At 37.3% G+C, this 26,600-nt stretch overlaps 1 protein-coding gene across 1 annotated transcript; it reads left to right on the plus strand.

The window, feature by feature from the left end:
* The first annotated feature begins 2,299 nt into the window (after positions 1 to 2,299).
* On the plus strand, positions 2,300 to 11,124 carry LOC133524130 (basic helix-loop-helix ARNT-like protein 2). Its single transcript, XM_061859984.1, has one exon. The coding sequence runs from the start codon at positions 2,540 to 2,542 to the stop codon at positions 4,103 to 4,105; it is 1,566 nt and encodes a 521-aa protein (XP_061715968.1). The 5' UTR covers positions 2,300 to 2,539; the 3' UTR covers positions 4,106 to 11,124.
* The last annotated feature ends 15,476 nt before the right edge of the window (positions 11,125 to 26,600 follow it).

Consider the following 26,600-nt stretch of genomic DNA (forward strand, 5'->3'; position numbering starts at 1 on the left):
AATGAAATAATCTCGAGTCAGTCCCAGCGTTGCCAGATGGTCACAAAAGTCACATTTTTCGTGACTTTTCGCCTTCTTGTGTGACATGTGCGTGACTTACGATTTTGAGGCAATTTTTGTGACTTTTTAAGCTAGCCGATTTTTGGATAAGTTTAGTTTTGCAATTCGTATTATTTAAGATCGCACCCAAGTTTACTAGCCCTTGAACCCGTGTCCAGACAAGACAATTTTTCGCCAATCTGATGAAATTGTCCGATCTAATCAGGGCTATAACCGCGAAAATCGAAGTTCGTTAATTGCAGCCATTTTTCTCTGTCACTCTAATTAAGTCTTAATGATTTTGGTTGTCGCGGCAGGCCCCAGGCCGTGCGGACGCAAATGCCAATTTGGCTGCCAAATTCAACCACCGATTATTACCGATAATATGGAGGTGTGGACGCAAGAATACAAATTGGTGACGCTAGTTTTTGAGCATTTTTGAAGTGAAAACTTCTTTAGCGGCGCTGTGCACTATTTGTGATGGGGAAAAAATGTTAAACTCGCGACAGGTCACGTGACCGACAGATTCGTGACCTGATCGAAAAACTGTTACAATGTCATTGAAGCCAGTAGACCGCTGGCGCAACTTAAATATTAACGTTGTGCATTTTTAAGTTAAATAATTGTAATAGTTCTGAAGTGTTAAATTTTTAATGTAATATAAATTGTCATGTTTGTGTACGACAGCGCAATAAATGAATATTGTTTTTTACCACATAAATGATTGTACTTTTATACTGATAATTAAAGCAATTCGTGCAAAATTATTCCCTAACCATTCCAAAATATCAAAAATGCACAACGTTATTATTCAAGTTTTCACTTCTGCCGGCACTTGTTGTTGTTGTTGTTTTTTTTATTTTACAACGCTCAAATCTTCCTCGCATTGTCCCGGCATTTTGCCACGGCTCATGGGAGCCTGGGGCCCGCTTGGGGAGCTGGGGACAACTAATCTCAAGGTTTGGCGTAGGCACTAGTTTTTACGAAAGCGACTGCCATCTGATCTTTCAACCCAGAAGGTAAACTAGGCCTTGGTAGGATTAGTCCGGTTTCCTCACGATGTTTTCCGTCACCGAAAAGCGACTGGTAAATATTAAATGATATTTCGTACATAAGTTCCGAAAAACTCATTGGTACGAGCCGGGGTTTGAACCCGCGACCTCCGGATTGCAAGTCACACGCTCTTACCGCTAGGCCACCAGCGCTTTTTAGGGTTCCGTAGCCAAATGGCAAAAACGTCATAAAATTTAAACAAAACAAACATGGGGGGGGGGGGATATCTATGGATAGGTCTTCAAAAATGATATTGAAGTTTCAAATATCATTTTTTTTCTAAACTGAATAGTTTGCGCGAGAGACTTCCAAACTGGTAAAATGTGTGTCTCCCCCCTGTAACTTCTAAAATAACAGAATGATAAAACTAAAAAAAATATATGATGTACATTACCATGCAAACTTCCACCGCAAATTGGTTTGAATGAGATCTAGTTAGTAGTTTTTTTTTAATACATCATAAATGGTAGGGAACCCTTCATGGACGAGTCCGACTCGCACTTGGCCGCTTTTTTTTCAAATATCACCACGTATCGTTTTACAGCGTTCAAATATCACCATAAAACTAACATTGGAGTATGATGCCAGGTTATTTTCTGATCGAATCGGTCGATTTGATCATCCCGTCTGGGTGCCTCCATTATATGGGTGTTTACTATACTATAAAAACCGGTTAAAGTGCCAATTACATCCAAACTTTATCAGGACCCGATTTCGGGCCCGAAAAAGAATATTTTTTCCGTTTCACGGAATATCAGCACATCGTTAACAATATTTGAAATGTTAAAAATAATTTGTCTCTAATTGCCAAAAATGTTCAACGTTTGATATTTTTGCATATGAACCATTTTTTTACATTTCAAATATTGTAAATGATGTGCTGATATTTAGTGAAACGGAAAAATATTCTTTTTCGGGCCCGAAAACGATTATCATGCCCGAAATCGGGACTGATTTCGGACCCGAAATCGGGAACAGGAATGTAATTGGCGCTTAAGTGCAAGTCAGACTCGCCCACGAAGGGTGGGCAGCCTGGTGACAGACAGATAGACGGACAGTGGAGTATTAGTAATAGTTTTTACGTTTACGGTACGTTTTTACCCTTTGGGTACGGAATCCTAAAAATGTGACTTAAGCAGCAAAAATGTGACTTTTAGGGAAACGAAACGTAACTTATGACTCCAGAGCCCTGGCAACACTGGTCAGTCCAGTCCGCGGCTGCACTGTTTGTCATTCGTTCACTCAGGGCGCTTGTCTTATTACATATTATTTAATACCTAGTAAATACCACATTGTGTTGATAAAATGGTTCACGTTAGTGTTTCTGTGCCATTGGATTGATAGTGATGTGAGCAAGATACTATGTTGACAACCAATCAGTGATTATTGTCAGGGATAACATTAATATGGTATAAACAAGTGTGTGCATAGTGCAGTGTCTATTGCAATGAGTTCGTCTGACGGAGCGGGCACGCGACTCGGCATGCAGGCGGCTATATCAGGTCAGATAGGTATCGGGAGCCCGGAATTCGGGATGGCCGTGAGTGTGCCGCCGCCGCAGATGGCCTTCGACTTGCACGCTGTCAGCTGCGGAGACTCCTCCTCGGAGTCACGCTCGCCGGACTTGCCGCCGGCCAAAGCGAGCGATCGTGAGTCGCGCATCATAGCGGAGAAGCAGCGCCGTAGCCAATACAACTCCCAAATCCAAGTGATGACGTCCTTGTTGACGGACATCGTGCACTCGCAGCGCAAAGTGGACAAGACGAGCGTGCTGCGTCTCGCCGCTAATAAGCTGCGAAACGAGCATGTGTTCGGCGACACCATCACGTGCGGCCATGTCGAGACTTGGTCTCCAGCCTTCCTAAAATATTTTGATCTCCTCGGCGGCTTCATGATATCAGTCACGTGCCGCGGCCGTATTTTTAACGTCTCACCTAACATACAAGAGAAACTAGGCTATTGTCATGTTGACCTGTTGGGCCAAGATATTTATAATTATATACATCCAGAAGATACAGCAATTCTACGTCAGCACATCTATCCTCCTGAACTTCAAAAGGGTTGTGACAACTCATTCATAGAGCAGCGCCATAATTTTACAATTCGCATAGTAAGGGCTGGTGCTCGGTCCGATCCACCAAGGTATGAGCGATGCCGACTAGATGGTACACTCAGACGTGCAGACAGAGCCACTGCAGTAGGGGTCCAGGATGAGCAGATTATTAGAAGGCAAAGAGTGAGGCACAATCGCACTTTCTCCTCAAGTGGAAATGATTTTGTATTTATTGGCATGGTACATGTTGTTACAAACAACATGCCGCCTCGCATCATGTTGCCCACAGCCTACTCTGAATACTGGACCAGGCACCTGGTAGATGGGCGCATAGTGCAATGTGATCAGAGCATATCCCTGGTGGCTGGGTACTTGACGGAGGAAGTTACAGGCACATCTGCCTTCTTTTTCATGCACAAAGACGATGTGCGATGGGTAATTTGTGTTCTGCGGCAGATGTATGATCAAAGCCGGGAATTTGGCGAGTCCTATTACAGACTGATGTCTCGCACTGGCCATTTTATATACATGAGAACTAGAGGTTTTTTAGAAATAGACAGGGACACAAAGAAAGTACAAAGCTTTGTATGCGTTAATAGTGTAATAGGGGATGACTATGGTCGTAGAATGATGGAGGAGATGAAACGAAAGTACTCTGTGATAGTGGATATGAGCCAGGAGCAAAATGAAAAGGTCACAGTTGGTGATGATGCACCAGTGGAGCACCCAAAAAAACTAGAGCGTATTGTAATGCACTTGGTAGAACCTTCTTCAATTGAAGGTTCGGAAGAGTTAAAGTTGGTGCCTCCTTCAAAAGAGAACATTATTTCTGCCATTAAGAATAGTGAAAAGGTAGTTGAAGAGACAGGAGTGAGGTTTGACTGTCGGAAACGAAAGATGAACTCTTTCCAAAGTGACCAAAGTGATGCTTTAAAAAGGCACAGTGGACTTATGGAATAATTTGATCTGTTCATAGACATTCACAGATGTAAGTTAACTAAGTAGGGACATTCCTTGTGGGGATGATGACCAATGTTAAAAATCTTTTTTTCCTGGCAGCAATTTGATCCTCTAGTTTTTTTAAATATTTAAGTTTAGTCTCTGACATGACTGATCTCAGAGCAATCAAAAAATGTAAATATAGTTAATTGTTTTCAAATTTGTATAGATATTTTTTATAGATTTTTATTTTACTTGATATTTTTCTTTGTCTGGTTCAAATTCAATATTTTAGTAATTATGAAGGATTGAATGTAACTGGAACTAGATATTATTAATAAGCTTTCTATGTAATTTTATACATAAATGGGATAGTTAAGTTAAAAGTAGATATTAAGAAAATCAATTGTATGTGGCTTTCAATAATGAGTTTTTGAAATGAATCTTATATGCATAAAGCAAGGTTATTAATGCAACTGAATTAAGTGAGATTTGAACTAGTGATGGTTTCACTCAAATTGTAGAAGCATGTACCACTACCTATATACTGTTGGCATATAGGGAACTATCTATCCACCAAATTTTGTCGATGTCTCAGGAAAAAAAATGTACAAAGAAAAAAAATCAGCCCATCAAAGTTATGCCTACATTTTTGCCTTATCACAATGCAATAAATGTCAAAGTGTTAACATATCTTTGATATCCATTTACCTACTCTTGTTCCATTAACAGCACATCATTTTATGGCGAGTGTTGACCAATACCTACACTTTTCCATTGTTATGATTTGCATAGTACAACCACTCTTCTCCATAGTACAATTTACTATCAATAGTAATATTATAGGTAGGCGTGTCTGAAATGCAATGATCTATGTTTATGAGTTTCTCGTTCAGTTAATTTTAATGTTATTTAATAAAAGACTCTGTAATATCAATTTTATTTTATTTTAGAATTTGTGCCAAATGTTATTGCATAATGATTAGTAGAATAGGTATGGGATATTAATAAATTTATAGGTAACTTATGATGCAGGTACTTACTTATCTTTAGCCGAATGTATCTAAACCTATCTGAACACATAACTAAACTTGACACATAAATATTAAATATGCAAGCTATTTTGTTCTGAATCGGAATCATAATTTTTTAGTCATAACGATTTTTACTGTGGAGATGTAAGTGGCGTATTGCATGACGTCACAATAATTTTGACTTGTTATGATTGTTATGAATCCATCTCATATTAAGTATAACATTTCGGCGATTTAAATCATTGAAAGCTCTAAAAGATGTTAAAAAAAATTATATGTAAAAACTAATTTCATGATTTCTGTAAAAAATTATAATTTATCTATAGATAACTAGCCTATTTAGTCAAAAATATGGACAGTTCTATGACCTTATTTTATGCTTGTGCAGAGATTTAGCTGAATCTGTCTTTCTGTGCCTGAAAATTTTGGACACGGGAGAATTAAATGATCCCAATTTGGAAACCGTCCAAAAATGCGGCTGCTCATGCCGATGTAACTGACAATCCAAAACTAATTTTTCTTAATTGCTTAAGCTTGAGTGTCATTACTTTTCGGGAACAGAAGGTACGGCTATATTATACGACGAATTGTTTGCTATCGTTTACGAACTAGAGGCTGAAAATCAGTCGACCTCATTTGCTTTAAATGTATCTATTTGATTACTCCTTTCAACACCAACAAAGGGCCTATTCCATTTTCCTACACAAGAAGAGGTCGTCTGAGGCATCCCAGGGAGTTTCTAGACTCTTAGTAGAGATAATATTGAAGGCGTAAATCTAGGTACGCAAACGGTGGCCTAAGTCGTTATTCCAACGAAGTGTTTATTGATGTATAACTTCATAAAACACGATAATACCTAAGTGTCTATTAATGTCATTTAATGCACGTTGCACGTAGATGGATTCACGCCGCTTAGTTCATTGACCTTATAAACATGGTCGTGTATAAAGATCAACTTTGAATAATAAGTAAGATTGTTTCAAACCGTTTTTTTGGTGATGTTGGACCATTTAGGTATATTCACTGGCAGATATTTTTTGTACGCAATGGGTAGTAAAACTTGTGGTCTACGATAGACAACGTTATATTTGTGGTTTCAGGGGGCCCGATTCTTTTTTGCTTGAGATTGCTAGAGCAATGCTCTAGGCAATTTATGTTGTTATTCAGTTGAGTAATGCCAGTTAATGAAATTGGCATAATTTAAACATTCACATCAGAGTTCCACGTTAGAAAGCTTGCATCCCAAATATATCTCTATATTTGGGATTCTTACTGATTATCTTGGGGTTCTTTTTATTCTAATTTGGTCCGATGTGGACAGAAGGACTGGTTAGGGCAAATACCTAGGAACTACCCAGTTTGTCGCTTCGTTCGCAAATACACCACCCATAATTTAAAAATCGATTCTGATGATTAAAATGGAATAAAATTGACTGTTGCAATACCCCTAAAAATGGGAGAACATTGTTCGAACTTAAGGCTTGAGTTAGGGTATTCTTACCCTTGGGACTGTTAGGTATCAGACGTATGGCGAATTTATAGCAACGTTGTCAGGGTCACTTAACGATATATCGAATAGGAACTAATTTATCGACCTGATCTTTTAATAATACACGTAGTGATTATTGATTAGTATAAAAAGGTTGGCTTACATAGTATGAATCCTGTCATATCTTGAACAACAAAGTCTAAACAAGAAAATAAATAATGTTGCATTTTTCAGATTTCAGAGAGACAAGGAACCTTTTTCTCAGTGTCAATCGTCAGTATCGTCACACAGCTAATACATGCCTTTAATTAAATTAATGGCGATTTATTAATAAACAACAAATACGTGTTATCTTGAGGCAAAGATCAACACAAAAGCACATAATGCTGGTGATTTCATTATTTGTCGTCCAGAAATAATAGCAGCTGTATTGACTTCCCAATTTAAACAGTGACTATTAATTCATAGTTCTCGTTACTACACAAGTTGTTGAGCCTCACCTTTTATGTAAGTTGTGATAGTATAGGGACCTTATTGGAAGAGATGGGTTTGTGCGAGTTTGACTTGATATCACGGGAATTCAATAATTTTAACCTAAATATTTTCTATAAAATTAGAAAGTGGAGTCAGCGTTTTTGATAGATTTGAAGAGTTCACAAAGTCCTAAACTCTATTATATACAGATGTTTTGATGAACTACTCACTTAAACACTGCTCGTATATTCCTTTTTTGGTCTCGAATAGAATTCACTAACTTCCTATTTTCACCTAAATAGTACAACTTTATCGAAGTAAGACAAAGAAGAACACTGGTTTAAGAGACACTGTAAAGAAATTGTGAATCTGGTTTACTTACCCAACCCGAATGTTTAGCATACAATTACTTATAGATACTTAGTAATAATGGTCCTGTTGTTTGGCACTATACCTACAACTAACGTTCTTGGTTGAAGAAATGTCACTTTTGACACTGACAGATCGGAATCGTATCGCTGTGAGATCTTATAAACATTGTTCGAATTGGGCCGTAAGCTAAACTGTTTAATACTGCATGTACATTTCAACATTTAATAGCACATAATAGCTATTTGCTCGATTAAACGTATTAGGCACAACTGGTGCAATCAATTAAGTAAAATGTATTTGTAGGTACCTAAATGAAACTCAAATGATGAATATGAACGTTACATAAGTATGTGCACTTTTAATGTGAAATAATACAATTAGTGTTGGTCTGTATGTAAAAGTAGTTTCCTATATGTCCAGATTTGATGTTTACAGTGTTGAATCAATGTGTACCTGTACTGTGTACTGACTGTTTCATATTGAATCATAGGATATCTATAATAAAATAAATTAATTACGATGTAAGGCAATAGGTAGCATAATTCGTTTTTCACCACACCTTGTAAAGACTCTTTATATTTCAAAAACTGATGAGAAAATTGCATTTTATCAAGAGTGCCAAAATAATCTGTTGCAAATTTTGAGTTGTTTCTTCATGTTGGCTAGTAGAATTGACTCATAAGTAATCATTTTGAATAATACATACTTAATAACGTTCATTTGAATTTGATTTGAAATGTTTTACAGTTAGTATTTTATTCGCGTTGGTGTGGTGAAAAAAATTGTGTTTCACTCGAAAGCAAAGTTTGTTAACCCTCGTGCCTTGAACTCTCGAAATGCTCAAGATTCCACTTTTCGAACCACCTTTTAAATTTTTGGAAACTGGCAAGTTTCGCTTTTCGGGTATAAATATTAGCACCAGTGGTTAAACAACAACTTTGCCCTCGTGTAAAACAAATAACTAGGGTGAACAGTCTATTACTGGCCACTCTCCAATGACTGGCCACCTTATAATAAAAGAGATTCTGTTTATTAATCACACAATCTAACTAAGTTAACAATAAGAACGATAGTTATTAATTTACTTGAATTGTGTAAATAAATAAATAGAATTCTTATTTTAGTATAAGGTGGCCGGTAATTGGAGGGTGGCCAGTAATAGACGGTTTACCCTATTGTCAGTTTTTGATAGATTAAAGCATAGCACCTTATCAAAAACTGATAAAGTGGTACTGTTTGTCAAAGAAAGACATTTAATGTTAAAAATTTGTCATAAAGCTGTTGCGAACGATGAGTAGCGAGGATACCTACTCTACAATTTAACAAAATCCGTCCAGGCGTGAACCGAAGCTCTACATTTGTTGTCAAAGTTAGCAGATCTAAATTAAGATACCTACTGAGCTGTAGCGACTTGTTGGCGTAGCGCTAGAGATATCTGGGCACATTAACCTTTTGAGACTGGTCATTGTTTGCAATTTGCTCTTTTTCCTAAACGTTTGCCAATATCTTCCTTAGGCTATCTCTGGACAGTCGCTGCAATTCGTAGGTACAGTCAGCGTCAAATACTTTGTAGCAACCAAAGTAGCCAAATAGTTCGGTACACCATATATTTAGTATGGTGTACCGAACTATTTGGCTACTTTGACTGCTACAAAGTATTTGACGCTGACTGTACGTATTGATAAAATTACATGTTTTAAAAATTGAGATTTATACTGATTATGTAATATTTGTATCTATCAGGTGATATAATTGCCGTTCATAGGTTTAAAAATACAACCCAACACTTGTATATGCATACAATGTAGATTCTTATCATTTATACCCGACTGAATGATCAATAGTCTCAGACGTTTCCAATCGAGCACTACTTGACGGATACGTGTTATGTAGGTTGGTAGCTAGTAGAGTTCATACTTGTTACGGCTACTTTTGTTTTAGGGCCGTGTGACGGATGTTTACAAAGAAACGGGACCCTATAGGTAGAGGATTAAGAGAGCCAACATAAAATGCGGGCCCTCTTGTTATGTACTACAAATATTAGACGTACTAAACTCCGTTTAAATTTCACAGATAGGTATTTGAATGACGGGTCGATACTTCATATCAAATTTTATATTAAAGGGATAAATTGAAAAAAATACGTGTCCGGCACTTTAAAATTTGTAGTATCGCTCGCAGACGTATATGCTTGCAAAAAAAATGGTACTTAATATCAAACACACAAATTTAATAACGGCGCCAGTCCAAAATTTTGCGTAAACCAGTGGTTCTTAACCGGTAGTCCGCGATATCCGCGGACTACCGGTAATCTCCGGAAGCACCTGAAGTGGTCCGCAAATGTATAAACAGAGCAACCATTAGCCGACTGAATTCGGTACTACTAGGTTTTTTTGGGACTTTGTCGAGGCTCTTACAAACAAGAGGTTAAGGAAAGGTGTCATCTCTGTATCTTTGAATTGTAAACGGAGTTTAGGTATTGGGAATTTACTAGAACGGCACGGTAACTATGTGTAATATAAAACTTATAAAATGCCGATGCCTGCATCTGCTCAAGTGTTAAATGTTGTTTATGATATAAGTGTATGTAGTTATTAATAGATAGTGTTGTTAGTATTTACTAAATGGGCATTTTCATGGGTTGTGACACGAATATGTGAAGCCAATTATACATTTTAGTACACCGTGTCACTAGAGTTATGTCACTATGTCAGCTACATTTTACAGATGTCAAACTCGTTTTTTTTTTGTAATAAAAGGAGACAAGCAACTTACTTTACATAGACTAATAATACAGGACTTGGGCGTAATTATAGTACAATGTTAGTGGAAGTGCTAAGGTCATGTCCACTGTCGTAGTACCTACTTGTTACTTCGCAACAATACACGATGAAATTACCTAAACTCTTTTTAGACGGATTGATTGATGCCATTAGTATTTTGTTGCAGCTACTATATAGACGTTTTATCAAACACGAAATATTTATGTACTCAACAAATATTATTTGGTACTATCAATTGCGCGTGTAGGACGCACGTTGCGTGTGACATGGTAAGGTGATAACGTGGGCCATTAAATAGGTTTCATTGAATACAGATCTTAACTTCTTGTCTGTCGGGGTGTTAACCTAATGTTAGATAGAATGGAGAAGTACCTTATGCTTGGATAATGACCCAAAGCGCATTTGATAACGATCCATCAGGAAGTATTTGCTCAGTAAAATTGTAACATCTTTAGTCAAATATCACTAGTTAACCATCTATGTTTTTTTAAATGATTTGTACGTAACTGCAGTCATGGCTTTAACAATTATCTTGTAAACAAAAACGAAATGAGCTTTGAAGTCGCTGAGACTATTTTGGAGTTTGCTTACTCCATATGTTATTCTTTGCGATAACTGTTTTATACTGGATACATTTGATATATCAACCCTATAAAAGTCGTCAAGCAACGCAAATGCATATTCGAGTGTTAATCGTATTTCAATGTGATGTGGATAGACGTAATTCCTCACTACCTTAAACCTCATTGTATCCGTTGTAGTTAACCGACAAATTGACCAACTCCTACGTGTCCTAGAGAAGAGAATAGTGTCTCAAAGTTGTTGTGGCAAATAATTGTACATATATTGACATATTTAATGTAATAAAATAAAATTGATATGATTGAATTTTAACTCTTTTATTTATTTACAATACCTATTTAACCTTTCGTATGCGCCTGTCAAAAATTTGCCATTTAATTAGCAAACATGGCATCTTCATTTTTAAGTTGAATTTGGTTGAATACATAAATATGGAGCAGATCTGCTCCTCATACCAAAGGTTAATATGTAACCTACATAAAAAAGTAGGTCATAAGTTCGACCGTACTTTTTTGTATGTATGAGACCTCAAAACTCCGTCATTTCTTGCCTTTTGTATGGGCTAACAAAGTTGCTACTCCCGTCTCAATAAGGCGGGAAACTAAACAAAATGCACAGTTAGCATCAAATACACAGTGACGGCTATAGTTATTTGTATAACAAGAGGGCAAAGTTTGATATTTCTTCGAGTGCTTAATTTGAGTCCCGTGCAAGCGAAAGATTCTATTTTAGAATCTTGAGCGTAGTAAGGGACTCAAAAGCGCACGAGATGTAAATAACTTTGATCTCGTGTAGTACACAAAACTTCACGACATCAGTGAGAACATATTTGGAATGTAAAAATACAACCTGAAAAAATGAAATCCGTATTCATCACTATTTCACTCATGTTTTCTTAAGGTGTTCTATCAATTAGGTTTAATTACCGCAATAAAACAAAACGAAAGAAATTTCAATAAAATAATACGGAAATAATGATATAACGAACAGTGACAGTTGATTGATTGACAACAACTTTTTTTGTAAAAAAAAACTTTGTAAGATACAACTATTTGTTAACTATAGTAGAGATCGTTAAGTAGCATTATTTACAATTGCGTAATTTTTTTTTTCACTTCAGCAGCTCCAACAAGGATAATTTGCTGCTTAAAAACAGTAAGCAAAATCGCATTTTGCTCACTGAATGAGACTAAATAACATTGAATTGATCTTTATATTCGAATGTCATTTCAACGTACGGGGCCTAATACATTCGCACTTGTATCGTAAATAACTATTATAGTTAAGTATCCCATACATGAAAAGTACGCTATTAAGTTTGGTATACATTAGTACATTACGATACAAGTGCGAAAAATAGGAAATTCGAAATGAGTGGCGATAAATTAAAACACGACCGAAGGGAGTGTTTTAAATCGACACGAGTTGCGAATTACCTATTCGCACATGTATCGTACAACGTTTTACAGTACATATGGCCCTTTAAATGTTCGACATAGTAACGTAATATGCTATTTTTCGCACTAGTGCGGTAAAGTAGCACCATATTAAATTACCAATCATGTGCTGCCGCGCTCCCATAGAACGGGGGACGGGCGGGGGGGGGCTCGCGCGTTTATGTCTATTGTTTACTATATTTTTGTCCACTGAGATACTTACCTATTTTCATTAGTTATTTAGAGATGGACACAGATATTTATTTGCATCCAAGTACACTTTTCAATTACAATGTAATATTCAGGTACATGGACCCTGTTAGGGTGTCGCAAAATTCTTATAATTTAGGTTTTATAGTAAAAAAAAAATATTTTGAGGACTCGTAGAAAAAGTATTGTATACAATATTATATAATCAAGGTTTTCAATCTCGTATCTCACTTAGGCAACTCAGCTTGCTTCGTTGCCTAAACACGGTACTCGACTGAAAAGCTCTCTATTATTTCACGATTGTATAAAATACTATTTTATGCATCAATCCGGTCTGTACACAGGTAACTTGAAACAGGTAGGTACTGAGGTAAGTTGGGTAAGGTAAACAATATAAATGAAACATTTCAGCAATAACCGCAGTTCAATTTAGAATTTTAGTTTTCAATTTCGTTTTTTATCTGGTAATAATTTTTTAAATATAGATAGCGGTAGTGCAACCTCAAAATATGTTACATGAAATACTTTAATCAATGTTTTTGTTGAGTAAACTAGTTATTCGTGACTGAAGAATTACGAATTACAAGTATTTTTCAATAAGCTTTCAATTGGTAACCCAAGTGATAAAATTGGAAAATATGATTTCAACAGTCTGATATGAACAGCCTGTGACAAACACAAACAAAAAAATTATGAGGTAAGTTGCAACAAGGTGTTTCAACCTACTTCACCCTTGTATTTTTCAGATATTTACATTTTTTTGCACTTTAGTTTACAAAACATGAACTGTAAAACGTTGATAAGTCCAATTATATGATTAAAAAAAACTCTGTCAGAATGCTCCAAACATATAAATATAAAAACATGCCAAAACTGATTACGAAATGGCCTTGAAAAATATCGACTAACTTTTAGCAATATTTTGGCTTTAGTAGCTGTTAAATTTCAACTGCTCAGCTGAGCTCTAAAGTGAAGTTAGTTAGAGTGAAAAATGAACTTTTTTTTCTTGATAATCACACTTACTTCCAGCGTCTATAGTTGGTGAGATATAGACGCTGTGTCAAGTTACCTTCTTACCTTTGTGTGAACTTACCTCGGTCTCACCTCCTCCTCTTCGCGTTGTCACGGCTCATGGGAGCCTGGGGTCCGCTTGACAACTAATCCCAAGATTTGACGTAGACACTAGTTATTTTACGAAAGCGACTGCCATCTGACCTTCCAACCCAGAGGGTAAACTAGGCCTTAGACCTTAAACCTCGGTCTCCCCTACGTGTCATTTTCAGGTATTTTGCAAGTAAAAACAATAACTTGTGTTCTGTACTCAGGTTCTGTAGCAAAATTATTGAGAGAGAAAAAGAAGAGAAGAAGACGGTTTATTAAAAGCTGGAATTAGTATAAAGAAAAAGCATGTCTATAGCCGTCGCGTAGGAACACACGTGCCGATTTTGCAGCTGCCCTCGTTCCCTCCCTCATATTGCATGCCAGTACCTCAGTCAAATCTATTTTCATTCCAGATTGCATGCAAGTTAGTGTATACCTGACAATTGATGGCATATGCAAGGAACTGTTATGCAATGCAAGTATGCCAGCTACAGTCACGTGTGTTGTCTTCATCGTAAACCTAATTTGGTTCATACGCCTTTATGGTTCGTGGATCCATCATAAGGGCCGGATGACTGTTACTTAACCTACAGAGTTTTGAGGGACTGTCTGACTTTGAAACACCTTCAGACACTATTAGTACCCAGTCTGGGTCGTATTATTTAAACATTTTTCAATCTCTTCAATTGGCTTGGGGCTAAATTAGTAAAGCGTTCGTAAAAAAAAACAGCTTCAAACGCATTATTTGTTTCAATATGATCTCTATACATACTGTTAAAATAATGCGCGGAATAAATAAAAATAACGTATAACATAAAAAATAGTACATTAAACGACGTACAACGGTTGATTGAATACATTTGCGAAAAAATCACAATAAAGTGCCAATTACATCCACACTTTATCAGGTCTGAAATCACACCCGATTTCAGGCCCGAGAATTAAAATTATTCCGTTTTACCAATTATCAGCACATCGTTTACAATGTTTGAAATGTAAAAAAAAATGGTTCATATGCAAAAATATCAAACAATGAACATTTTTGGCAATTAGAGACATAGTATTTTTTACATTTCAAATATTGTTAACGATGTGCTGATATTCCGTGAAACGAAAACGATTATCAGGCTCGAAATGTGATGATGTAATTAGCGCTTAAAAACAAATATTGTATTGGTTACGCGAGTGTTACACTACTTTACATTACAGACCTTACAATTACAAATTTTCACTTGAATGCTATTGTTAATTCAGCAGTATATACATGCACTACGTTCAGCGATGACTAACATTGCAAAAGTTAATCACAACAACTCATTACATACAAAAACACTTTCACAATTGCTTTTTAAGTTGAATTATTTTGATACTTAATATTAAGTGGAATTACTGAAAATGGCGGGCGCCGGTTTACTTTTTAATTTTAATTTTTTCTGTTAACGACAGCCAACGTGGCAATGATTGTTTCATTCAGCCATATAAATAAATGAAAAATGTTTTAGTTGATATGTACACAAAAACTTCTGCCTATATACACATATTATATAGAGACATATAAGTTTTTGTGGCATAAACGAGTGTTTGAGAAAATGAAACATCGAGAAGTCAGTCATAGATTAATAATTAAAAGATCTAACTTCTACTTGCTGTAAATTACCGAGAAATTTCAAGACTGCAAATTAATTACAAATCAGTGCATATTTTTCTATGACGTTTGGTTGTACTTAATAATTAACGTAAACAGTGCCAGTGCCAGTGCAGTGTGTATACAGTGCCAAAAATAATAGAAACCTACCAATATATCAAAGAAGATATCGAATGTATGTTTATGTTTGTGTATTTCTTATGATTGTATTGTGTTCGTACATGTACCTAATTGTATCCTCTATACCTCATGTTTTTGCACCGCCTACAACTTATCTGCTTTGCCTAAAGGTTGACTGGTAGAGAATGCCTTACGGCATCGTTCGTCTCGTTCGCCTGTTGTAGTGTGTTTTCTTATGTGCAATAAAGATTAAATATAAATAAATAAATACTTAAACGTGTTTTGTATTCCGCGGTAGCTATCTTATACAATGTTAAAAAAATATCTATAACGTCAAGGTAAGGTCGGTAACAACGATAACAGACATGTCGATATTTTATTTTGTCAATCACTTTTTTTGCCACAAACACTTCTATATTTGATTATATAACATTTAATTTGTATAATAACAAATAAATATTTAATTTATATCGTGTAATAATATTTTTTGGACGTATTAAACGTGTAATGGCGAAATAAAAACTCTTTTTCTATTTCTAAACTCTTCGGTATGGATTATGGCAAAGAGTAGTATAATATATGATTACCTACGGTCAGATATAAATTTAATAAAGTTGGAAAAGTAAAAATATTAATTCGTTAAAACCAACTAGTAAAAATACTAATTCGTTAAAACCAACTTTGCGAACGCTAAACAGCTACGAAAAGTAGCACTTTTTGAGTATTAAAATAGAATGTTGACAGGAACCTCGGCGGCGATCATTGAATTTCGTCAATCGAAAATTTGTGGAAAATGGCGTAATGCTATTTTTAGGGTTCCGTAGCCAAATGGCATAAAACGGAACCCTTATAGTTTCGCCATGTCCGTCTGTCTGTCTGTCTGTCTGTCCGAGGCTTTGCTCCGTGGTCGTTAGTGCTAGAAAGCTGAAATTTGGCATGGATATATAAATCAATAAAGCCGACAAAGTCGTACAATAAAATCTAAAAATTTTTTTTTTAGGGTACCTCTCCTACTCGTAAAGTGGGGGTGAAATTCTTTTTTCGCTTCAACCCTAGAGTGTGGGGTATCGTTGGAAAGGTATTTCAAAACTAATAGGGGTTTTCAAGAAACATTTTTTGATAAAGTGGATATATTCGGAGATAATCGCTCCGAAAGAAAAAAAAATGTCCCCCCCCCTCTAACTTTTGAACCATAGGTCCAAAAATATGAAAAAAATCGTGGAAGTAGAGCTTAAGAAAGACATTAAATGAAAACTATAGCGGACATGTTCAGTTTAGCTGTTTTTGAGTTATCGCAAAAAGTTTTCCCTTCATAGTAAAAAGACTTATTTTAATTAGGTACTGATTATGCAAATTTGCCTATTTGTTTAACTCAGGTGAAAGGAACCGTTTCATCCCTTGGTTAACAATTTACTATACTTTAAGCTCCAGTTTAGCTTATTGTGACGGAAGAGTAACTACGGAACCCTACACTGAGCGTGGCCCGATATGCTATTGGCCGGTTATTTAAAATTCGAATGATAGAATTGGGAATAGGAACATCTACTGGTTGACCACTTGTTTTCAATTCTATGGTAGAATTTAAACGCATGTGGCACCCTTCAATATGATCTCCATTACTAGTGGATATCATATTGAAGGGAGCCACATGAAATCGAGCGCTCGCAATTTAAAAATCGGTCCCCAGTCCTTTAATCTGTGATCACAGTGAGTTCTCGAATAAGTATAACGTACATGTCGGACGATCAGCGCTGGAAGTCGCCAGCAACATGCTGAGATGAGGCCATTTCGTGACACTTTACTCTTACTATGTTCTCTTTTATGTCTGTCTATTACTGTTTGTGTGTTTATGAATAAAACAAATTCTATTCTATTCTATTCTATGTAAAGAGTTTACAACCTAAACACAGCAAGAGCTAAATTGCAAACCGGCATACGTTATCATCAGGCGTGATAGATGCTGCCTCGCCTCCTAAGTGGTATTGACCGAGCCATTGCGAAGCGATTCCGTTTCAGCTGGGGAAAAAATGCTTTCGTACTTCCGGCTGCCCGGTCGTTTGCCTCCACAGGGCTAACACCCGTTCTTCGTGAAAGTTTGTGAGCACGCTTGGCTTGATTAGGATTTTACGCGGATTGTTTGTTTTCCTAAATGTAGTCATGGGGGTTTGCGAGGTCTATAGCCATAGCCATATGTAAATCCATTAACGGGTGCGTAGCCAACATGTCAATCGATTAAGCTCCGTAGCGAACGAAACGCAACTGTCACTGTCGCACTAATATGGAAAATTGATAGAGAATTGTATGTCTATGATAGAGAATGATGGTTACGCTCTCGCTACGGAGCGTTTACTGGCAAGTTGGCTAAGCACCCAGGTTGCTTGTGCGCTTCTTTGCCAGTATCATTATGTAGTAATAGAGAATAACATTATATGTATTTTTGACAGTGACTATACTCGGCGTAGGTCAATAAAATGGTTTTTAAAGCAGCCGATGACGCCCTTTGTTTGTACTTTCTGCGTAGCAAAGTCGCGCTAAAAAGTGTAAGTAATTTCTATCTGATTGGTTTTTAAGTGTGATTTCTAATTTTTATCTGGGGCTTTATGGTGTAGAGGCCACTGACATAGTACTATACCTCAGTATTACAGTATTTATTTCTCTCAATGGGAGAGGCTCGGTTTAATTTCGATGTAAAAATAATGGTTGGTTAAGTGCCGTAGAATTTATTTTCTTTATTTTAGACGTTACTTCCAGTCCCTTAGCGTAAAGCTTCAGGGCTTAAACTTTTTACCTTCATGCTCTCGGTTCAGATGTATAGCCATGAAAAGGTAACGAAGAGACAAACAATGACTTCCACGTTTATATTACGTATTTGCTGGTTTTTTTTTTACCGGTATTGTTACTATTTGGCTTGGCACCGACTTCAAACATATAATTTGGTAACGCATATACTTAATAAAAACCGGCCAAGAGCATGTCGGGCCATGCTCAGAGTAGGGTTCTGTAGTTACTCTTCCGTCACAATAAGCTAAACTGAAGCTTAAAGTATAGTAGATTGTCAACCAAGGGATGAACTGAGGATGTAGGTGCGTCTTTTTACTATGAAGGGGAAACATTTTGCGATAACTCAAAAACAGCTAAACTGATCATGTCCGCTATAGTTTTCATTTATTGTCTTTCTTAAGCTCTACTTCCAGGATTTTTTTTTTCATATTTTTTGGACCCACGGTTCAAAAGTTAGAGGGGGGGGGGGACACTTTTTTTTCTTTCGGAGCGATTATCTCCGAATATGTTCACGTTATTAAAAAATGTTTTTTGAAGACCCCTATTAGTTTTGAAAGACCTTTCCAACGATACCCCACACTGTAGGGTTGAAGCTAAAAAAAAAATCACCCACACTTTACGTGTGGGGGAGGTACCCTAATATAAATTAAATTTTTAGATTTTATTGTACGACTTTGTCGGATTTATTGATTTATATATCCATGCCAAATTTGAGCATTCTAGCACTAACGACCACGGAGCAAAGCCTCGGACACACAGACAGACAGACAGACAGACGGACATGGCGAAACTATAAGGGTTCCTAGTTGACTACGGAACCCTAAAAAAGGATAATACTTTATACTATCCTTTTTGAAGTCGATAGATTTTTTTTTTATAAAATGATTTTATTTATAAATTTTTAGTTTTAAGTCATTGTTAAGAGCTCATGAGTCAAGCGTGACGCATGAATGAAAAACACAATCATGTTTAACACGTTCGTCAACTTTAACTAATAATTAGGATTTCCCTCGAGTCCGTCTGGGAATAATTCCTGCCACTACATACTTAAATCTATCCTCCGCCCCGCCACTGACCCAAACCCTCAACCCTCCGATCACTGAACCCCTCGACCCTGAACCACCAAACCTTCAGCCGCCATTCCCCGACCCCTAAACCCCCAACCTCAGACCCCCGTCTACCTTCACCTCTCACACCTACCTCACCTCTTATTTCCAACACTACCTACATCAAAAATCATAATACACCCAATTATAAGAGGGAAGTTCCAAATATCGCCCGTGGTCTTCATAATCAGTCAGTAGCCTTTACCTTTTGCGTAATTTACTTTCTCATCTCACTCGTACTGACATCCTATTAGTGTTATTATAGTAATATGTAGAATCAAACTCGTGATAAGGCTACAGTTGCACCACATATTATTGATAGTATTCAAGAGGAAATGCTTGAGTTGCTTAAAATACATATGCCTTTAAAAATTGAGGAGCTCCTTCAATTCCTCGTGGATGGAATCAAAAATATTATGGGACCACCTTGGAGGTAACTTCTTTTTAAAAAATCCACAGATCCACTTCATCAAGAAAACACAAATCACCAGACACGTGCCTTTGAAAAAATAGGTTCCCTCAATTCTTCATGGATTTAATCATCAGATCAAAACTAAATTAATATGGGACCACCTTGGAGGTAACTCCTATCAAACAAAAAAATAATTACTCAAATCGGACTACGGGTGTCGGCGTAATCGGTGAACGTACATAAAATAATAGCCACAACCGAATACAGAAAATCCTCCTTCTTTGAAATTGAAGTCAGTTAATTTTTTTTTAATCGAATTGAAATGAGAAAGTTCGTTTTACACTTGTTCACAAACACTTCCATGTATTAATAGTCACCTCGAAGTCGGGTAAATGAACGTGGGTTTAAATTATTTTTTGCAAACGGAAAGGCGGCTTAAAGCCAAATCACATATAACCGGTCAACATTCTACCTGCGTCTGATTGAAACTTCTAAACTGGTCAAGTCAATAAGTGGCTTTTGTAGTCCGTGACGTGGCCTTAACCTGAACCTGTGAATACATAATTAATTCAGACAACTTAGAACGTAGGAACTGCTGTCCGAAGGCCGCCTGGCCAGGTATGAGGCAAAACGCTTCAAATTGGTATTTTAAATTATTTAAATAATGCACGACTCCTCTAAACAAGTGGCCTTGAAGCGAGGTGATTCTATAAAACTTGTTAGACGGAAGTTGTTATTGCGGCTATTCGGAAAATATTCACAGTACGTATCCATAAATAAAATTATGTTTTTACATTGATGTATTGAACTCTCAACTTGTAATCTGACTAATAATATCGCATCCTAATTCTATTGCTACGAATACAAATAGTTAAACAGACTTACCTATAGTTTAAGCGTTCCAATTATAAATTCAAACGTGCATAAATGGAACAGCGTCAGTTAGGTAACCGGCCATTAGCGCGCATTTAGGGGGGTCACGGAGGTCAGGGTTAGACAGTCCCTGACCACGGTCAACGAACGCTTGAAGGTGACCTAACGCATTGCGCCTACCCGATGCCAAAAAAGCGACGCGCCGCGAACCTCAATTCCGTTTCGTACACCCAGATGCCCTTTGTATTGCACACGATAATACCTCTTATCGTTTTTAATTTATAGTACATAATAGCGAAAGCAGTTTCGGGATCGTGAGTCATTCTGGTTCTCAGCTATACAAAATTGTCGATGCGTTAAGTTAGAAGGGCATAAGTTCATATGGATTTCAGTTGGTGTTACGTTTTTTTTGTTACCGAGATCATTTGAATACGGAGCGGAAGAGACGTAATACAGCGTCCGTCTTGTTCTTGTTAGGTTAGGTTCAAGTGTGTGGCAAATGCATACCATCAAGATCGAGTCTGCTTTTAAAACGAAGTATTGTGACCTTTTGTTTCAGTGTGTTTACACTTACAATCATTACACTTATTAATTAATGAAGCCAGGAAAAGAAAATATGTAAGTAGAAGAAGAGATAACAGCGATCGAGACGACTATGTTTGAACCCGGTTCGGTAGAGCGAAAGAGACTGTAATATAATAGAAAGAGAACTCGTGTTCGATGAATTACGCTACTTGGCACATAAACAATCAAACATTTATGAAAGCTATGCCAGTGAATGGGATAAATGTTGGTCCTTTGAGCCGCTTAGTTAGCTTTATTTTTAAATCAAAAATGTCATTTTTTAATACAAGCCTTTATTTATTTATTTATTTAAAACTCAAAAATAATGTACATAAGGCGGACTTAATGCCTTAGCATTTTTTACCAGCCAACCATCGGGCTAAATAGAGACATGTAAAAAATTAAAAATGGTGCAAGGAATAAGACAGGAGATATTTATTAGAACTATTGAAAACAACTGAAAAACATAATAAAATACATACACAACTTAAAAAGCTTTTGTCGCTTATCAGACCAGACCATCAGACGGCGGTCATATCTAATCTCTGGAGACCACCTAGGATACCACATACCGAGATCCTCTACGAGGCGATAGGTAAGGAACCGCTAATAGATGCGGTGATTGACAGGATACCCAGGCATCTCGTCTTCGACAAGAAATACAAGATACAGTTATACGAAGAACCTCGTGAAGGACTCAACCCAAGAGAGCTGGGAATCTTCACGGATGGATCAAAGACAAGGTCAGGTACTGGCGCTGGAGTATTCTCAGAGGACCTAATCATACATATCTCAACACCACTAGGTGCCCACAACACAGTCTTCCAGGCAGAATCCCCATAGATTGTGACATCATAATGGCAGCACACGCAATCGCCTCAAGGAAAGTATTGGACTACCCCATCCGCATACTCTCTGACAGTCGGTCAGTACTACAAGCTCTGCAAAGTTATACTTTAACCTCAGGGCTAATCTACGAATGCCACAAAGCTGTCAGAGATATGCACCATCACCAGCGTAACTTTGCATTGGATCAAGGGACACAGCAACTCGCGAGGTAACGATGCAGCCGACATATTGGTGAGAGGAGGCTCGGAACTGATGTTGGCAGGACCGAAGCCTATTATACCTCTACCTTATGCCTGGCTCCGGAACATGCTGCGACACAGCACCAAGGTAAAACACCAACAGTCCTGGTCTAATCTAGGCACGTGCAGGCAGGCGAAGGAAGCCCTCCCGACAATCGACCCCGGTTTGTCAAGGAGGCTGAGACAGCTGAAGACGCCACATCTCCGGCTTTTGACTCTGGCCATAACTGGCCACGCCCTACTAAACAAACACCTATTAACCCTACGTGTTACAGATAACCCCCTCTGCAGGGCGTGCATGGATACAGAGGAGACAGCCGCCCACGTCATTCTTGAATGCCTAGGGTTGGCAGAGTATTGGGCACAATACCTCTGTTCGCCGGGGTCTCTCCCAGAAGTCGTCGGCAACATCAAGGGTCTTGTACGCTTCTTGGAACAGTTGGGTTGGCAAGAGTAGTGCCGACAACCCACCACGCAAAATAGGCGCGATAATATGACGTCGAGTTGCGGAAACCAAGCCCGCGAATACCTATAACCTATAACGTTCTCATAAAAATTACATAAAGGGTAAAACGCCTAAAATACCATAACACTTGCTGTTACGCAACCTTTTGTACTAAAAACTTGATTAAATTACACTTAAAAATTCATGTGAGTTTTATTAAATAAAAAGTATATATTCGAATTATTCTTTATATCCGGATAGTAAAATAATAAGTATTCGAATTATCCGGATACAAAAATGGGCGGATAATTGCAAGCCCTTATTAGAACTTATACTTATTAGAACAAATAATAAAGTATAACGGCATATACATAACATTATGTATATGCCGTTAATTAGGTATTACAGTAGTATATGCCATTTATTACGTTATTCAAAATAACGATATATCAAACTATAATTTTTTTTTTTTAAACTTTATTGCACAATACATGAAGAGTACAAATGGCGGACTTAATGCCAGAAGGCATTCTCTACCAGTCAACCATGAGCCAAACCGAAAGATCCTAATTGGTGCAGGGTCAGAATACAGAGTAAAATGACAAAAAAAAAATATCACAAAATTACCTATACAAAATTATAGGTACATAAATAATATGATACATAAATATAAATACACACTCCGACACATAATATATGAAAAGTAATTATAAAAAATGTAGTGCACCCGCGGGATTTATATAAACTAATTACAGATATAGATATACCTCATGTCATTGCATGTGCAAAGTTTCAATACAATCCAACACGTAGTTTTAAAATGAGAACTTAACTCCGTTTGTATCGGAGGGTGAAATTCGGCGTAAAACAGTGTGGCAGATACATACTTTAGAACGTGAACTTTAGAAATAAATTTCTAGCGTCACAGTTGGCGCGTTCTAGTTACACGGGCCCTGTCCCGCTCCCATACAATCAAAGTAACGCCCTCATTTTAAAACGTCATGCTTAAATTAGGTACATGAAACTTGGCATGAATATTTATTATAAAAATTGTTATACAATGAGTAGTAGTTTTCTATGTAAACTTATACTCAATCTAATTTAGTTGTATTACAATTTCTAGCAAAAAAAAAAAACCGGCCAAGAGCATGTCGGGCCATGCTCAGTGTAGGGTTCCGTAGTTACCCTTCCGTCACAATAGGCTAAACTAGAGTTATTAATATTTATTCCATAAAACACACATACACATGACAAGAAGATGAAAGTAATAAGGTAAAAACACATGGATAAGAACTTCAGGTTCTTCTTCGCGTTGTCCCGGCATATTGCCACGGCTCACGGGGGCCTAGGGTCCGCTTGACAACTAATCCCAAGATTTGGCCTAGGCACTAGTTTTTAAGAAAAGGACTGCCATCTGACCTTCCAACCCAGAGATAATATCCAACCACCATTAACCAGAGATAATGATAAGACCTAGAAAACAAAAAACCGACCGGTTTGGCCTAGTGGGTAGTGACCCTGCCTACGAAGCTGATGGTCCCGGGTTCAAATCCTGGTAAGGGCATTTATTCCTGTGATGAGCATGGATATTTGTTCCTGAGTCATGGGTGTTTTCTATGTATTTAAGTATTTATAAATATTTATATATTATATATATCGTTGTCTAAGTACCCTCAACACAAGCCTTATTGAGCTTACTGTGGGACTTGGTCAATTTGTGTAATAATGTCCTATAATATTTATTTATTTATTTAAAAAAAAGAGATGAGATGAGATGGACAGATACCATAGCAAAAGACGTGAGTGTGCGCGACGTTACAGTGGACACGTCCGATCGCGTGAAGAGGAAAGAAAAGATAAGGAAAGCAGATGGGAATAATAATGCTTAGGAGACAGAGACAGTTTCTAGCAACGAAAACTAGTTCCAGACATAGATATTTTGCGAGATAGTGGAAATAAGAGCGTTGAGAAGTGTGTGTGGTGTGAGATTACAAGACAGAATTAGGAACAGTGTAATACTCGTAAGGGAAAGGTGTAATGGATTGAACGAAGTTGTTGTGACTAAATCTAAGAAAGGTATGTTGAGTTGGTTTGACACGTGGAAAGAATGAGTGAAGGAAGGCTAACAAAGAGAGTGTAAGGGAAAAGTAGAGGAGGGAGCTGGAAGGGGTAGACCAGAAATCAGATCAAATCGGGGAAATCCCGAAGAAAGGTCAAGATCACTGGCGAGCGTATATGAGGAATGGAAAGCGAAGGAAGCGAAAGAGGTTTGTCAGCGTAACTTACTCGATCGTATAGCGGCGGCAAGGTTTGTGCGAATCTTAATTGTTCTATTCACTAACATTGGTGCAGACTGTACAAATAAACGCAAAATCCTTAAATAAATAAGTGTAACAAGAAAGCAAGCAAGTAAAGACAAAATTAAATGTATTCTTCTTGGCAACAGGTGGGCTTCAACGGCAGAAAAATAGGTTTATAGGTTTTGCTGGGACAGTTAGCCTTGATCATGACCAAGGAAACATGTGTCAATACGTCGGTAAATGAAGGTAAAAAAATAAATTCGCTATAGGCACGGTTATAAATGTAATTTAATACAGGTTTTAAAGTCCGTCTAAGTCAACTTTGGACTGTCTTCAACAGAACAAAGTGACTTGACTTAATATCCTATGTCCTCTAGATGGGACAGAGACCGTCCACAGTGCGCCGCCATCTGGGTCGGTCTTGAGCTCCGTGCTTACACTTTTAACGTTGTACGAAGTGACCGAGAATTTTCAGTACCAGCTGTAAATTTACCAACCCACCATAACGAATGAAAAATAAAGTACTGAAGAGTAATCATTTGACATACATTCGACCGAAATTATTGGTTTTAAATAGTTTTAATGGATACAAATACGTTAAGCGTTTATTTTGTGTTTATATGCGTGTACAGAATTGTACGCTAATATTTGAATTAAAATTAAACTTCAGTATCGAATTACTAGCTGTATACATGAGAAAAATTAAATTTCATCTCATATGTATAAAAAGCTTCACTCCGACACATTTTTTGCGGACAAAAAACAAGACCACGAAAATAATTTTGAGCCAATTACGAATACGATACGAATAATGTTGCCACAATTATTCGTAACTGAGGGCTTACCGCGAACCACGTTCGACGTGTTGCCTCGTGACACGCCGACGTGACACGCTTACGTACGAATTTACAAGTGCGACAGAGAGCGAACTTTGCGTAAGTGTTATAGGGAGGCCTACCGCGAACACGGTTCGCGGTAGGCCTCCTGATACGGGACAATAGGGTAGTAACGGCGTTGCGCTGGGGGGAGGTCGAATTCTCATACACTTTAATAGATATAATGTTGACCATTTATATGCGTATTCTGCAGCAGTAATGATATACGGGACAAAATACGAGACGTGATACTGGAATTAAATAAAACTTCAGCATAGTTTCGGACTTACATTATAGCCCTAGGTCGACATGTAGAAACCTATACAAGTAACCTTTTAAGAGCAAGTGTCATAAAAATATGTGTCCACGGCTGGTGGCACGTTTTGCCGGCCTTGGACACATATGATTAACAGGCAGGTTATGGTTAAATCTATATTGCATTTTGTGTAATAGTATATTATTAAATCAAATCAACATTTTAACAACATTTTTCAAAGTAAGTATCTGGTAATTTAAGTTATCATGAATGCTTTTTTCATAATAAATTATATGTCTTACTTTCAGACTTTTAGTGTACTTTCGCACTACTATCTCCTAAATCTACTATCCTCTGTCGGTTCTTATCGATATCGACGGCAATGCCTACAATCGGATTACCGCGTTCTAATCGATACTTTTAAATCGTTTTCACCCGGCTTATGTTTCCCATCACTAAATGTCACTCATGACTTCAAAGTGTCTTGGCAAAATGTTACACGCTCGGTCCCCATACAAACCGATCAACTAGGAACCCTTATAGTTTCGCCATGTCCGTCTGTCTGTCTGT

The sequence above is a fragment of the Cydia pomonella genome, chromosome 13 (genome assembly GCF_033807575.1).
Source record: "Cydia pomonella isolate Wapato2018A chromosome 13, ilCydPomo1, whole genome shotgun sequence".
In the NCBI taxonomy this organism is placed as follows: domain Eukaryota; kingdom Metazoa; phylum Arthropoda; class Insecta; order Lepidoptera; family Tortricidae; genus Cydia; species Cydia pomonella.